The 16,504-nt window shown below is 40.5% G+C and overlaps 1 protein-coding gene across 3 annotated transcripts in view; it reads left to right on the forward strand.

The window, feature by feature from the left end:
* Positions 1 to 212: 212 nt before the first annotated feature.
* Positions 213 to 16,504, forward strand: part of GOSR1 (golgi SNAP receptor complex member 1) — a 31,250-nt gene continuing 14,958 nt past the window's right edge. For 2 of the 3 annotated variants that reach the window (XM_071764915.1, XM_071764917.1), the window contains exons 1-6: positions 213 to 296; positions 771 to 885; positions 2,586 to 2,673; positions 2,863 to 2,970; positions 3,351 to 3,442; positions 3,778 to 3,852. In XM_071764915.1, coding sequence (XP_071621016.1) covers positions 266 to 296; positions 771 to 885; positions 2,586 to 2,673; positions 2,863 to 2,970; positions 3,351 to 3,442; positions 3,778 to 3,852 — 509 coding nt within the window. In that variant the 5' untranslated portion in view covers positions 213 to 265. The remainder of the gene's footprint in view (positions 297 to 770; positions 886 to 2,585; positions 2,674 to 2,862; positions 2,971 to 3,350; positions 3,443 to 3,777; positions 3,853 to 16,504) is intronic. The other variant, XM_071764916.1, reaches the window with a different exon arrangement.

Consider the following 16,504-nt stretch of genomic DNA (forward strand, 5'->3'; position numbering starts at 1 on the left):
AGGGGAGGGAACCGGGTCCCTGTGCCCGTCCGGGACCGGGACCGTCTCGTCCCGTCCCAGCTGCAGCGACCACGGGGGCGAGGTCCCTCCTCAGCCGCTAGGGGGCGCTGCATTGGTGGAGGTCTGCCCGTCCCCAGCCGCTTGGGGGCGCTGCAGAGGGAGGTCCGCCCGTCCCGTGTGGCGCCGCGCTCGCAGGAAGACGCTCTGTTCCCCTCCTCTCGGCAGCGCGGGCTCGCCGGGCCGCGGCTGACGTTGGACAACAAAGATGGCGGCGGGGAGCAGCAACTACTGGGAAGGCGAGTGGGGCCTGGGGGCGGCGGGGACGAGGCGGCTGCGCTCCGCGGGGCCCTCCCGGGGCTCTGGCAGGGTGGAACTGCCCTTGGGTCCTCTCTTCCCCCTTCCAGGCCCGAGCGCGGGGGCTGCGGCGGCGCCGTCTGCTCCTCAGCCATGAGGCGCCGGTGCCGGGGAGGACCCGGGGCCCTCGTTGAGGGGGGGGGGGGGGGGGGGGCGGTACCGGCCCTCCCGGTTGTGTGGGGCAGAGCCAGCGGGTGTCCAGCCGTGCTCTGGGTTTCAGCGTGGGATGCTCCCCCTTTGGGCAGGGCCCCCCCCGTGGCAGCGTCCCCGTTCCCCGGGGGGGTTTCCCCTCGCTGGGGCTCCCGGGGGGCTCTGTGGCTGGGCTGGAAAGCACCAGGTGGGAACGCGTCCCCCAAAAGCGCGGGGTCTCGGGGAGGGTTTGTGACTCGTCCCCCGCTCTCGGCCGCCCTGTGCAGATCTCAGGAAGCAGGCGAGGCAGCTGGAGAACGAGCTGGACCTGAAGCTGGTTTCCTTCAGCAAACTCTGCACCAGCTACAGCAGCACCCGAGACGGGAGGCGCGACAGGTATAGGTACTAGCCCAGTTTTTACTTTTTTGTTTTGTTTTGTTCTAGATGCTGCTTGCGGTACTTATTTTGCTGAATGCTAACCCCACCTGTGGCTTTTCTGCTTAGCTTCCTAAGAAGCTGGTTTCAGCACTTCTTGGTGCTGTGCTGCTGGTGTTGGTTCAATAGTGAGGGATATCAGCAGGTGGGTCAGAAAGGAGTGTGGGCTGCACTGGTGCTGCTTGAAAGTATTCAAGTCACTGGGCAAGCTGAATTGAAACCTCAGCCTGTAACTGTGGGGTTAGTGTGCAAAGTAACAATAGGACTTTTTAATGCATCTACTGCATTGGCTTATTTTCCATGTTTAAAAAAAAAAAAAAATTATTAAACTGGCAAGGAATTTCCAGGGACTTTAATATCAGGAGAGTTTAGTCTTGTACTTTCCAGGTGGGCTGGTGGGGTATTTTTAAACCCTTTTTGAATGGTAAGGGGAGGGGAGCATCAAGCAGCTGTGACTGGTTCAAGGTTGCACAGATCACCAGCCCTTCCCTTCCTTCAGGAGGGGCAGCTGTGTCTGGCTTTCTCCTAAGGTAAGTAATAACACTGAGGGCTGTATATATGTTTATATATGTCAGAACCAAATGGATATACACATGTATGTATGTATTTGAGTGGTTTGTTTGCTTTAGACAGGTTCATGTTTGACTGAAGGAGTAGTAAGAGGAAACTTTTCAAGTCTTTCTGGCTTGTGGACCAGAGCTGAGGTCTTGCCTGCAGTTCCACAGCACTAATTTATCAACTTCTCTGTTCCTCTCTGCAACCTCTGAAACCTGCCCTTTGCTTATTAGCTATGGGTCCCTACACTGTGTATCAGTAGTGAGTGTGACTGCTGGCTGAATGGGTGTTGGTAATTTTTCCTTCTTCTTTTTTTTCATTCAATGATTTAATCAATTTTTTAACATTTCTGTTAATTTCTGTTCTGGAAGCCTGGGGGAGCCTCAGTAATGACCATGTTACTCTTGAATCAGTGCCCCAGTGTTTCTTTCATTTCTGGCTCTGTTGTGTGTTACCTGCCACATAATCTGATTGCTCCAGTTATTTTTACTTTCTGCTCCAGGTATAGTAGCTTACCAAAGCAAAGAGGAATCTCTGAGAGGTGGTAGCTGTCAGATTTCTGCAAGCTGGCATGCCCTGTGTTGTGGGGTTTTGTTTTTTTTTGTTTGTTTTGTTGCTTAGCTGTGACTTTTCTTAGTGGTTTTAGTTTATCTTCCAGAGCACCCAGGGAAGGTGTTCTGTAGGGAGCTGTGTGGGTTCTATTGCTCTGTAGAACTCTGACTGCTTAATAGGTCAGTGGGTTGTCCTAGCATGGTGTTACTGAGGTGTAATTATGTAGCTGGTGTTACATGCTAATGGTGCAGTGCTCCCTCCTGCCAATAAATCTATTAAGTGTGAAAGTTTGGGAGAGAAGGGCCTGAGTGCTAAAAGGGTTCTGGTAGCAGAAAAGTCTCTTAAGAGGAATGGTTTTGTTTTCCTCAAGTGATACTGAGTCATTAGTTCAGGTAAGAGCTAAAGGCATGTATGATAAGCTCAGAAAAACTGCATTTCATTAATTAATTTCTCCAGGAAACCTCAGTAGTGAAGCTTGCAACACCTCACACTGCTGTGTCCTTATTTCTTACATTCATCAGAATTATTTCCCTTTAATAACTGCACCTCTTCTTCTGCAGCTCTGACACAACTCCTCTCTTAAATGGATCAAGCCAGGACAGAATGTTTGAGACCATGGCTGTGGAGATTGAACAACTTCTGGGCAAGGTAATGTTTTTTACTTCAGCATCTGGGGGACACTGCAGTGCAGTTTGTGTGAGGAATGTTAGGAAATCAGACAGACAGATGTTTTGGAAAGCCTGTCCTTAAAGCTAGCTCTTTCAGCTTAGCTTTGTATCTTTCTTACACGAATAATCCATTGCATAATTTGGGGTGGGTTTTTTTTCCTTCCTCTAGCTTACTGGAATAAATGACAAAATGGCAGAATACACAAATAGTGCTGGAGTCCCCTCCCTGAATGCTGCTCTGATGCACACATTACAGCGTCACAGAGACATCCTGCAGGTAACCAAAACACATCCCTCTTGCTTTCATTTTGTTCCCCTCTTTGCAATAATTATCAGCAGTGCTGATACCACAGCATACTTGATCGTTTTACCAGATTATGTAAATGCCACCCATCCCATCTCACTTTTCTTCCCTCTAAGCACCCCAAGCAATGAACCCCCAAGTTGGAAAAAAGGCATTTTTTATGTCTTACTGGTGACTGCCACCTGAGAAAGGACAGTAAAAAAAAAATTAACATTCAAGCAGTTTTGATTTTAAGTTTCCTACATTAAGAGTCCTAAGCTTTGTGTTAGAAAACAGCTAACATTTTAATAGATGGTTGGATGTTGCTAAATTCATCCCGGGATCCTAATTTTGGAATAATTGTTTCATTACAGGATTATACACATGAATTCCACAAAACCAAAGCAAACTTTCTGGCAATACGAGAAAGGGAGAATCTGTTGGGATCAGTACGAAAAGATATTGAGTAAGTTGTGTTGTGTGGAATCCCTTCTGTAAGAGAGTTCTTGGCACAGCTTAGTAATCTACACTCTTAACAAAGAAAAAAAAGTTACTTGGTGACTTTTCTTAAGGCTGTGATAAGATTCTGTTTTGGTTTAGCTTTACTAACTGAAAAAAAAATGATATTTTTAAAGTAAAACTATGTGGCTACGTCAAGTCACATTAAAAACGCCTGGGACTTTTCTATCTTGTCAGTTCAGAGTAACAAAGCATGATAAGTATCTAAATCAGTAAATATTGTCTCATGGAAAACCTCTGGAAAAAATGTTCTCCAATTCTTAACATTTTTTTGCATTTCAGATCGTATAAAAGTGGGTCTGGTGTGAATAACAGGAGAACAGAACTATTCCTGAAGGAACACGAACATCTTCGAAAGTGAGTGTTATTTATTACTCCTGCTGGAGATGCTTCACCTTTCTGGGGGGTAAAACATCCCTAATTTCAAGTATGACTGAAAGCCTGGTCCATCTGTGGCTGTGTATTATGTCCACAGTCAGTGCCTGGCACTGTGTGTTCTACTTGTGCAGCTGGATTAACATTTATTGCTTATTCTGGCTAGGAGGTGCCTACAGTAGGTAAGAGTCAGGAGAGTTTTGGGTGGTTTTAACTTGGTTTTGACTTTATACAAACTAAGTTACATCAGGCTCTTGTGACTCAGGCATGCTTGGCCTCCTCTCCTAAGAAGTGATTGCCTTTAGAGGACACTTCACTGGGTTCAGGGCTAAAAACCAGAACAGTCCCAATGACTTGGCAGTTTTTCACTTTCTTATTCATTTTTCAGCCAGACAGAGAAGCACCTTTTTTACCTTTTGTCTCTATTGAATGTGTGCAAAAGGTGGTGGAAGAGACTAATTCCAAAATTAACTTTGCACTTAAGTATTTGCAAATTGACTCTGGTTTATTGGCCAAGGTAACAATCAAAATAGAAATCACTTGCTTTGTGTTCTTGGTACAGCGAGGGCATTAGATTAGGAGTAGCTCCTTTGGGTGTTCCCTGTTCAGCAACAGCAACACATTCTGATAGGAAAGAGCTGGAAGGTTGATGGTTTGGAGATAATAAAAAAGCAGCGCTGATCTTCGTGGCTCTGTGTTCTTTGCTGTAGCAGTGCTAAACCTCAGTTTTCCACAAGAGGGCAGCCTTTCGCTTAGAAAATTAAACGAATTTAAAATTACCTGTGGCTTTCTCAAGTGTGCTTTTTGAAAAGACAATTTAAACTTCTAGCCAGAACTGCACAAAAAGCTTTTACAGAAAACTGAAACAAAATTTTTTTAATTGTGGCTTGCCATCATTTCATCCTAAATTTTCTTTAAAATTACTAAAATTTAGAAATTAATTGACATAAAGCTCGAACTATGACTTGTGTTAGGATGAATTCACTATTAAACATGCATGATTAGGAAATCTAAAAGTTTCCAGGCAAAAAACCTCAGTCTTAATATTTTGGAATATATACCTAAAATATTGTAAAATTCGAAGCATCACTGTCAGTGAATCTGTGTAAACCTGATTCTTTCTAGATGTTCTGCTTGAGATTTTTCATTTTGGTTTTGTTTTTTTCTTTTATTGAACAGGTGATGAATACTTTTATACATTTGGCATTTTCTTAAAGTGTAAGCTACAAGTAAAATATTTCTGGAGTTGTAATATGTACTAAGAAACTGACATTACTCTGAATGCAAAGTTAGAAAAAATAGAGAAAAACAATTTTGTAAATGCTGTTTGGCAAATGTCTTCAGCATTTAAGACATTGGTCACTTTGATCACTTTAAACATGTTGAACTGTTGAGGATATTTTTAGGATAAAAACATGAAAAATTGAATTAGATAAAGCAGTTTCAGAAACAGTTAAACCATCTTCTAGGTGATTGCTTGAAAATGTCAAAACTTAAAAAGTTTTGGTACTGGACTAGCTGGCAGAATGATGTGATAATATTGTGATATTTTTTGTGAACTTGTGAAACAAGAGCTTGAAAAATGGAGATGGGAACCTAAATTTTGCAAGTATATTGTTATATACTGTAGTCATGAAATAATGCCACAGGAAGGATAAATTCATAATAATATTGGAGCCTTCACTTGGTTTTGACCCTGCTTAATTTATGATATTAATTCCTTTAACCAATTACACATTTATTTCATCATCTGAGAAGGTATGAGCTGTTAGCTCACTGCAGAGTACCAGACTCTTCTGTCAGCCTTTTTCTTTACACACCACCATGTGAGGCAGGATAAAGCAGAAACTTGAGTTTACTCTTGGCAGCATTTTCCCTGACTGCTCTTTAAAAAGCACGTTGGCAGCCCCAGGCAATATTGATTGTGTTGGGATCTCACTTGGGAGTCAGAGTACTGCTTTTTGCCTGAATATCCCTTTTTATTTTCCTGTCACATTTTGAACATCATCTCTTCTGGAAGGACTAAGACTGAAGGAGGATGGATCTGTCTTAATTTTATGTATGTAGGTAACCATAAAAAAAAGAAGGGGAAATAAAAAAATCTCAGTGCAAAATTTTGATGAATAAAAGGTATATTAAGCACTAGGGGAATTGCAACAGCTGAAGAAGTGATGTTTGAACCCCTGCTGTGCCTATAATCCATAAAACTTCTTTCCATTAAGCCCTGAGGGTTGTGCATCCATTTGGATTTGCTTTCCCTGGGTGGGGCTGGGTGCTGTGTCAGTGCTGCTGGCACCAGTGGGTTCTGCACTTCCATGCTGGGATCGGGGTGGTTCTGGGGCAGCACTCAGGCTGGGGACACATGAGGTTCTGCTCTGCCACAGCCCAGTTCTGGGAGGGTTACAGATAGCAGATTGTGCTCCTCTCTCTTTAGCTGAAAGCTTTGCTCCTGGTGCAGTTCAGTTTATAGGTGAGCTGATTCTGGGTTTTATTGGGAAAGGAGATTTGTCTAGAAATTTTATTGACTGTGGATAGGAGTCATAAAGTTTCTAAGTCACTCAGTTTCCTGCTGAATTTCTACACAGATAATTCAAGGATATCTTGTTTTCCCTATCCCTGGAAAGAAAACCAATAATGCCTGATATTTTTTTTAATAAAAATTTTAACATCTGCTTATTAAAATCTGGCTAGAAGACAGGTCTTGTTGAATATTGATGCTCTGTTAGTTCTACCTAATAATTCAGATCCTTTGGCATATTAGAAACTTGAAGAAATACAACATCTAGAGCAGTCATATTTGCAGCTGATTTTTGAATGCTTGTTGTCTGGGGTCTGTGCTGTTTCAGTACAGTTCAGTGTTGGTCTCATCTTTTCTGTTTGTATGCTTTTTGGCCAGGTAAAAAAGTAATTTTTTTTCCTGTAATACTGTTTTCCATCTAAAGAAAGCAATTTTGATGAACAGATCTACCTTAGCATTTTTAAAAGTGCTGCTTCATGGGAAAGTATCTTGTCAACTTAGTGTTTGCCCCGAAAAATTCTGCAGTTATTGATGAGTTATAGCCTAAGTCAGGAAAGAAGAGACTAATGTATCTGATTAAATTTGCAATATTGTGTGTGTATATGACTGAAAATTTCCCTTGTGTTAGTACTTGCATTGTATATGGAAGATATATCAGATAATGCTGATGAATTTGTGTAAGAATTGATGAAGGCTTCCCAGGTGTAAATAGAAATTGCAGATTTTATTACCTGTGATGAATTTGTTGTAAAACTAGATGAAAACCAGACCACTTAGTGGCTGCCAGACTTTAATGTAGGAGATTTATTCTCTCCTTGGGCCACTGTATGACTGCTGCTTTATTGCTCAGCCCCAGTGCTCAAAAATCAACCATTTGTCCTTCTCCAAAAGAAGCAGCTGGTGGTGAAGCAGATGCCTGTGCTGGTGCAGGTATCATTAGCTGTGTTTTTAATTGCTGTCAGATGACTGCATGTTTCTGGTGAGTGTTGTTAGGCAGAATCTCAGCCTATCCAGTACAAAAGTTTCAGCTTTGATAATCAAAGGGCTGGAGGTAGATGAGGCTGAGTCTGCTCAAAGTGTTGAGGCTCGCTAAGGACATAAAACATCCCTGTGTTTTGCCTTAGGAACAGAGAGGGCAGGGGGGCCAGAGCAGGTGGATGGTAAACTTTGAAGGAGAGTAAACAAATCAGAGAGGGCTGCATTCTGCATGGGAAAGAGAAGTGAGGAAAAAGAGAAATGAGCAAAAGAAATACCAGGGATCTGCAGCAGTTGTGTAATGGTGCTGTTAATACCACAGACCTGATGGGTGGAGATGATTGGGATAAATTAATGTTTGTGCAGTACTTCATAGATGTGAAGTATGCTGGAGTACCAGATATTCTTATGACTATTAGTATTGTGTATATTTTAATACCTACAATTTAAAATGTGTAGACAGTTTTATGGGTATCTTGTATTTCTTCTTTGAGCAGAGGAATTTCAAATTTCCTGTTGTTGCTTGGGCAGAAATGACCACATTCAGTAGAGAATAATCACCAGGAAACTCCTTTCAAACTTTGGTCCTAATACAGTCCAGATTTTAATAGAGAGGGTGACTTGTTGACCTCTTTTACTCTAAATATTGATGTTGCTCACAAATTTTCACCTTAGTACTGATTTGCACGGAGAAGTCAGCTTAATGAGATGCTGAGACTCCTCACAGGGTTTTTCATCATAGATGTCAATCTTTTGGGGAAAAAGCTAGCAGGTTTCTGCCTTAATTTCCTTTTCTTTGTTATCCCTCTTCTCTCCCCTGTACCCCCTGATTTTCATTCACTGTGACCTTCAGTACTGGATTAAAACCAGAGAACTGCTGCCCTCTCCCTGTCCATCTCCTCCCTCTCCACTGCTTGCAGGGGGGACACAGTCTGGGCAGTAACTCTTCTGGCTGACACATGCTTTGCCACTGCATCTGCTACATCTCCTCTTGGAAAGGAGGATACTGTAGGAAAAACAGCTCATTCACCAGTTCCTTTTTCTTTCCCAAGGTGTTTGGTTGGGGAAGCAGCAGGGAGGGAGGAGTATGATGAGCTTTTTCCATGGATGCCTGCTGGCTCCCTGCTCTGCAGCCTCAGAACTGCTGAGCTCCACTTTAGTCAGGCCCAATAAGAATGTTTGGGTTTGATGTTTTTGGTTTTTTTTTTTTAATTACAAAACTTGCTTATAAATTAAACTTTTCTGTTGTTGTTTGTTTGCATCAAAGCAGAATGCGGTGTTCTTGTTGCTCCCTTAATTTTCATACAGATTCTAACTGAAGCAGCACTTGGTAATGAACAGTTTGCTTTACAGCAGTTATGAAAAAAACAACAGATCTGCTATGAGAGGACAATCCATGCTGTCCATGCCCTTGGTGTGGATTGTTTGCCAGGCAGCACGGAATTGGGTGTAATTTGGCTGCAGCCTTGCTGTGCAGTGGTAATGGGGAAGGCTGCAGCACTTTGTTTATTGGGCTGGAAGATAACAGTGCAAGGAAAGATTGAGGAATCTGGGTTAAAATGTTTCTCTGCTGGCCATTAATTCCAAGAGCTCTGGCAATGGTTGTTCCACAGTTTTTCCCAAATGTTGTTAAATATCCTTGACTTGTGTTGGGTTTTTTTGTTTCTGGAATAAGGAAATTTGGGAAACCATTGCATTAATAGTGCACGTTAGTGCCTCAGCTAGCTGGGCAGAATGTCTTCAATCCTCACCTCACTGCCTGACTGCTGAATATCCATGACATGGAATTTCAGGGCAGGGTTTTATCCTTTGTCTGAGCAGCAGCAGCAACACAGATACAATGGTTTTCAAGAAAGGGATTTGAACAAAGGAAGGGTTTTGGTATTGCAAAAGCTTACTTAAAGATGCACAAGGACCTGTACTATAATCCTGGTTCAAAATATGATTCACTTTTCTCTTCCTGCTCTGTCTTCTGTTGCTGCAGAGTTTTCTCAATTGCAGTTATGCATCAGCAGTTCCTTTAGCCTTGTGGCTCCATGGAACTGAATGGGTTTTATCTCCAAGCCTGCTGGCAGAACCTCTTCTCTTGAAGATCCATGGCAGAATGACACAAGGCCATTTTTTAAGTGGCTGCATCAGCTTCCCCTGTAATATTCCCAGACTGAATGCAAAATTTGGAGATATCGTACACTTAAATACCACACAAAACTGAGCACAACTGTTCTCTTATTTTAATAGTAAATACTGCTCAGTGAGGGAGACAGTTCATGTCTTCTGGAAAAAAAGGAAACTTCACTGCTTATTATGTGACTGTAATTATATGACTGTTATAGCAACTTATTGAAGTAGTTTAATGAGAATTTGGGGAGGTTCAAAGCTTGTAGGCGATAAAGGAAGATGCTCTCCTGGGTATCATTATTATTTATAAATAACTTAATAAAAGAATGTGAAAATCAGCCAAGTACTTCAGGATTTAAAAGAGGTTTTCCCTCTAAAAATAGCTTGAGCTTCATTAGAGTAAAATCAACTAGTGCTTTTCATCTTCCTGTGCTGTATTTAGGACTTAAAAAACGAAATCTACCCCAAAAGACTAAACCAAAGATTATTTTTATCTTGCAAGTTTTATTTTTATGCTTTCATTAGAGTTGTATTGCTTTAGAAAGCTACTGTATTCAGTCATTTTCATGACATTAGTGACTGTTGTGATATTTTTGTGGCTCAGAATTGAATTGTGCAGGTGAGAAGGGATGCAGTCACACACTTGTTGGCATTAACAGCCTCGGGCTCGTTGTTCACCCTTTGTCTGTGTAAAATCTGAAGAGTTAGACATGATCTTCCCCAGGAAAGAGGCAACAGAAACTGTGCTGTAGTTACAAATGTCTGCAGAAACCAAAGAGCAAACTTTTACAACACTGTGTGGCAAATTACATGAACATTTCATGGAAGAAGAGTGGTTGGGACTCAAATCTCTGGTGTTTGGTTCTGTGCTTTACCTTTGAAATGACACAATGCCCTTGATTGGGGAAGAGGGAGGGATATGAAACTACCTTTCAAACTTCAGAGCTCTGTCTCTGCTTCTGAAGTTTCTTCCTGGTTTCAGAAATAAACAAGTTGGTGATGCATGTTTTATTTGTTTTTAGCTTTCCTTTCAACACTGTTTCTTAACTAGGACAGCTTCTCCCCCTTGCCCCTCCCAAAGTCTGAATTGAAATTAGGACTTTGGGAAGTACTGAAATCTTTACATGGGTTGGTTTTGAAAAGCAGGTGCATCTTTTGAACAGAATCACCAATTATGGAGTTTTATAGAATTTCTTTGATGGAATCTCAGAATCACTTATTATTCTAATGCTGCATGTCATTTTTTTGGTGAGCTTGGCTGTCTACTAGGTAATCCTTTCAGGCCAGAAGTTCTTGCTGTTGGAACCTGCAGTAGCTGCTGAATTTCATTTGGTGTGTATAGATCTGTTAAATAGCAATTCTTTCAGTTTTTCTTAAATACAGAGTATACCTCTGGAACGTATAACTGTATAAATGTCATTCTTGAGCTGATTTAATTTGAACTTCTGAGCTAATGCATCAGGAGGAGGTTCTCATTCTTGGCTGCTGAATGGCAGCTATGCAGATATCCGAGTGCGTCATTTTGCCAGGGGTTTGATAAAAAGCATCTACTCCCATCTGCTGAGGATACATCCTTTCTATCAAATCCATGAGGGTAAGCAGAATGAGATCCAGCTTCCCACTAAAGCCTGCCTGTTTTAGCTGGATAATAGAATTTTGCTTAGAATATTTCAAGGGCTTCAGTTTTGTTGTCAAGTGAAAGATGCAAAGTGCTTTCCTCTCACTTGAGAGGCTTGTTTTTCAGAGTCTCACTTCTGGCAAGATGCAGCTTGTTCAGCCTTAGATAAAAAGACAAACATCAAGAATGCAGGGAAGTTGAGCCAGAAGAAAAATGTTGAGATCTTCCCTCATTAATGAGTTGTATCCTGAATTTGGATTGTAGATGGTTTAAGTGTAGTGTGCACTTTACATTTTGAACCACGGCTGTTCATTATGTTATGTTGTTAACTATTTGATTTTAAGAAACATTTACTGAAACTTAATAAACAGGCAGGTAAATAGTTGTAACATTAGGTCCTGGATGAAAGCCCAGGTATCTTTATCTACCAAACCCTCAAAACCACAGCAGGTGAAAATGTAGTTAAGAAGCAGAATACATTTCTGTCAGTGTGTGTTTTAGGGGTTCCTTCTAACTGAAACTTAGGTTGTCATCCTAGGGATAACTTTCACTTCATTTGTGTGTTAGCTTCACTGGAAACTGACAAGATTTTAATTAAAAAGTTGTTAATAGGAAGAGGCTCTTCTGGAAGGCCTTGTGTTCTCTTTTTATGGTTACTTACAAGTATGTGAGTAGTAAAACAATTTTTCTAGCTTTATTTAACTTCAGTCAAAACACACAGAGCTAGATAAGTGAGAGCTAAGATAAGTCTTGTTTGTTGCTGTACAGGTTGTAAATCACTTGTGTTGCTTCCATCTTGGCTTTGTGTCCTGTGTGAGCCAGGATAAAACCAGTTTTGTTTGGCAGGTATGAACTCCCTTTTTGTCAGATCAGTGCTGGCTAGCAAAGGCTGTGCTGGCTTGCTTTTGAGGGGGTTTTCCCTTTAGTTAAAGATATAATCTCAATTATATGTTTCAGAGCAGACATAATAATGAGAACAGCATTCCTGCTGAGTGCCAGTTCTGCATGCAGCATGTAAAAATTTGAGGAAATGCCGATAGAGTCCATTAGTAAGTTACTGGAATTGTTCTGCCAATTGTGGTTACTGATAATGACTTACAGAAAGCCTTTCTTGCTTCATTTAACTTTGTTCCTATGGGTAATATGGAGCAATTATATGGGAGGCTCAGTCTATCCAGGAACTTTCACAACCCCATGAACAGAGAGCCTCTAGAAGCCTCGTGATGGGGCTGGTGGTGCCATCCTGGCACTGGGTTTGTGCATGCTACAGGCAACCAGCTGCTGCACTTCATTTAGGCAATAGGAGCTGGTTGCATTTGAAGTTTTTAACTTCATTCTTTGGGTAAACTCTATGCTGCAGATTATTGAGAAGGCTCTTCCTTCTTTATAGATTAGCATTAAAGGGAGAGGTATTGCTGTTGTTGACTCTCTTGGGACTTTGAAGCATCAGGCACTCTCCCAGTAGTCTTTCTATGTGCCAAAGAGCTTTCTTGGCTAACTCTTCTTTGTGCAGAAACATTTCTTTCACTTTGTTGATAACTCACAGACAAGCCCATGGAGTTCAGTGGAGGTGCAGATTGTGTGTTTTGGAAATCCAGGAGAAACAACCTGTTGGTGTTCTCAGACCCATGACCATGGATCTCTGAGTTCAGAGGTCTCCATGCAAAGGCAGAGCATCCCTTGGTATTTCCATGCATCTATTAAGTTCTTCTTTAGAAGTTAAACAGGGTTAGAACAACTTATCTTTTTAGTGGTTGTGGTGCATATTTTACAGATGTTAGACAGCTGCAGAGGAACTACTTATGTTACCTTGTCTGAAGTCCAAACTGCCAGAATTGACAAGCTATTGAGGTATTTACTTAGTGATGTAAGTGGGAGTCTGATTTTGGGGGAATTTTTTGTCATAGGATTGCATGTTGGAGAGAGTGGGTTTCCCTAACAGGAGCAACCAGTTTATTTTCTTGGGAATCCTTTGGCAGATTCATCCCTGTGCCTCTGGCATGGATTTTTCCTCATATGCAAGGTTCATGTGAACCATCTGGAAAGGCATTCAACACCAAGTAATGTTGATTAACTCCTGTATGGAGCAATGGATTATGTTCCATTTCCTTTCCTTCTAGATGTAACAGTTTGCTTGCACTGATTAAAAGCAATGTGATGTGCTCTTGGGTTTTTTCTCTTCTCCAATTTTGCAACCATTTCTTTTTAGAAGTGATTACTGAGTGTCAGGCTCTGCAGTAGGATGATCTTCAGAAATTGGCATCTTTATGTGTTTGGAGTTTGTAGTTGTGATATTGTTAATAATGAATCTATACCTTGACTTAATACTTGTGCTTATTCTGTTCTTTCTGTTTGATTATTGTATGCTCTTGTTTCATTTTGCCTGCTGCAACAGAAAGTGTGAAAACACTGCATGTCCTTAGCATCCAGATCTATGCTTTAATTAACACATAAAGGGAACCCACAAGACAGCAGTTTCCACTGTTTTTTGAACCTTTCTCTGCTTTTGGAATGGTTTCTGTGGGCAAAGTGCTCATCCCTGATGAGGTAATGCCTGTTTTACCTCACATCTTTTGATATGGCTCACTCTTCTCATGCTGAAAGCAAGGTGCATGTTTTGTAGTCAAGTATATTCCTTTTCCTCCCTCTGATGTTGCATGCTGTGCCTTCAGTGCAGGTGCTACTTTTGCTAATACACAGGAGCAAATTTTTTGGTGTCTGCACAGTCCTTCATTGTAAATTTTCTCTCTTAGGGTATATGAAAAGGTATTCTCTCTTAGGGTATATATACCCCAGGTATGTTTGTCTCACTGTGCTCATGCATTGGGTCTCAGGCAGTGACCAGACATCTACACCAATTTTTGCCTTCATTTTCAGCTGTGGGAGACTGTCCAGAGGAGCTAAGCAGCTCCAGTGCAATTAATTCCTTCTTTGACCCTGAATTGAATCAAGCATGAGACCACCCTTATCAAATCTGGAAAATGTTGTTCATTGTCACTAGAAAAAAAAAAAAGTGTTCTGATTTACATCTTTTTAGTTAAGTTTTTAACGAGCTTAATAGTCTTCAGATTTTTTTTTTTTTTGGTGATGGGTTATCTTGAGGGCAAGCAGAAAAATGAGTTGGAGCTGGTTTGGTTTGGTTTTTTATTTTTGCTTGTGTGCACAATGTTTCTGTCACTTGGGACTTAGGAATGATTATTATGATGGAATGACTCTGTAAGTCTGATTTACTTCATCATGATCTATATGTTGGTATTAGAATGCCAAATATGTTTTGCATTATTTGTATTCCTGGAAGCTCTGCATTGCCTGGTGATCCAGGGCTGAAAATATGGATGATTTAGTTCAGACAGTTTGAAAGAGCAGTGACTATTGATTAATTCTTGCAGTTAGAACAAAGTAAATTTATTATTTCTGTAATTATTCTTTATGACAGTAAGAAAATAGTTATCAAGTGCAATATTAGTTTATCCTACAGGGCTTTTCCCTAATCCTTTTAGATTATTCTTCATGACAGTATTGCCCTTCATATTTTATATGAAGGATAAAATGCATTCTGAAAATGGTTGCGTGCAGCTGAGCTCTACTGTTCTCATCTTTTTTCTCTGGCAAGTGCCAGAGAATCACCTGTGTTACTGAATTTTAAATACTGGCATAGAGATTTACTCTAATAAAAAAAAATCAAAACAATATAAAATGCTTTCTTCAGTCATAACAGCTTGGTTTGATGGGCAGGCTTTCTTTCTATCCTAGAGGCATGTTTCACTTAATTTTTCCTTTGAATTAATTTACCTGTCTGCATTTTTAAATGACAAACTGCGCAATCATTTCTGAAGAGAGCACAGAGGCCTGATTATTTCATATGCATGACTGCTGGTGTTGGATTCCTGCCATTTATTACAGTAGGTAATTGCCTCAGCATCTTTCAGTGTTTCTTTTGTATGGTATTTTTAAATGGCTGGGTCAAAGTGCTGTCTGTCTCGACAGGTGAAAATACACAGCTTATAGAAACAGATGGTGGATCAGATTAGTATTACCCAGAACCATCATTTGCTTGTTTGGATGCTTGTAAGGTAATGTCCATTGGTTTTGTTCTGTTTGCTTGGAAAGCAGAAGAACAAAGTAAAGAGATTTATTTTTTTCTAAGAGTGTTTTTCTCTGGTGTTTTAAATATGTAAATTTTTTTGTTTTTATACTTTTAAACAGTTGAAATTAACATTATTTGTAATTTTGAGAACAACCTCTACTTGTGTAAAACAGTTATTAACAGTCAGATATCTGCAAACTTCCCTTGGGTCCTTTTGCAGGAAGTACTAAACTTAATAGAATGCTGAGAGATTCTCATGTGCAGACTTTTACCATAAAATGTTCCTGCTCACACTTTACCAAAATTTCAGTGGATGCCACTGCCATTTTCTGCTGGGTCTGTTCACCTGCTGGAGGCTCACAAGTAGAGAGGTTCTGGAAATCCTTTCAGGGCTGTTAAAAGATGATGATCCTGGGAGTGGGAAGCACATACTGGAAGCTGTTTTTAGTAAACCTCTGTGATTCCCAGCTGTGTATTTAAAACTGGAAGAGTTAATTCAGTCTGCCCATCTCTGTACATCAGTCATCCTGAAGAAAATCCATGTCTCATCCTTTTAAATAGTCAGGGATGACCTCCCTGTATGTAGAGAAACATTGATCTTGTGAATTCAGATGCCTGTTAAATGCCTTGTGTTGACATTTGCATCTAATTTCCTTGGGGTTTGGTATTGAGGAGTGTTTATTACTGGGTTTATACATTTTTATTAACTTCTGCCTTCCATCATTTTGCAGACTGCTACTTTTCAAGGGTTTATATGTGTGTATACATGCATACAAATATTTTTAAATGCAGTCTAATATTATTATTGAATCTGAAGCCTTTAAGAACATGTTGTGTTTATATCTGATTAAGTAATAAAACTGTCTAACTAGGGCTTTCTCTAACATAAAAAACACTTCATGTCTCTGCTGCAAACTGGCAAGCCTAAATTTTGTGCTCTGAAAACCTTGGGGAACATCCTAGTTCACTTAAGGTTTCTGAACATGTTCAACATTCCTGTCGTCTTCAGTTCATCAACATGAAAATACTTATAATTTCATCAGTTAAATGGACAAAGCTGGTAATGCTTCTACTGACAGGGTTTTTTTTAATGGAACTGTTCCAGTAAGTTTTAGTTTCACAGGATTTTTCTAAGTGTAACTTATTTCCAGCCAGGATTCTGGTAATATTCATATTCTGGTTACTAATAATTCTTTTAATTGAAATTTTTTAAAAATGGTGCATTCTAGGGCACCATTCTTGCTTCTCAGTGTTTCCTGATGGTTTTGCAGTTTATTCTTGTTATGCACTGCCCACATAATACACTTGTGTGTCAGGG

Source organism: Heliangelus exortis, chromosome 21, assembly GCF_036169615.1.
Source record: "Heliangelus exortis chromosome 21, bHelExo1.hap1, whole genome shotgun sequence".
Taxonomy (NCBI): domain Eukaryota; kingdom Metazoa; phylum Chordata; class Aves; order Apodiformes; family Trochilidae; genus Heliangelus; species Heliangelus exortis.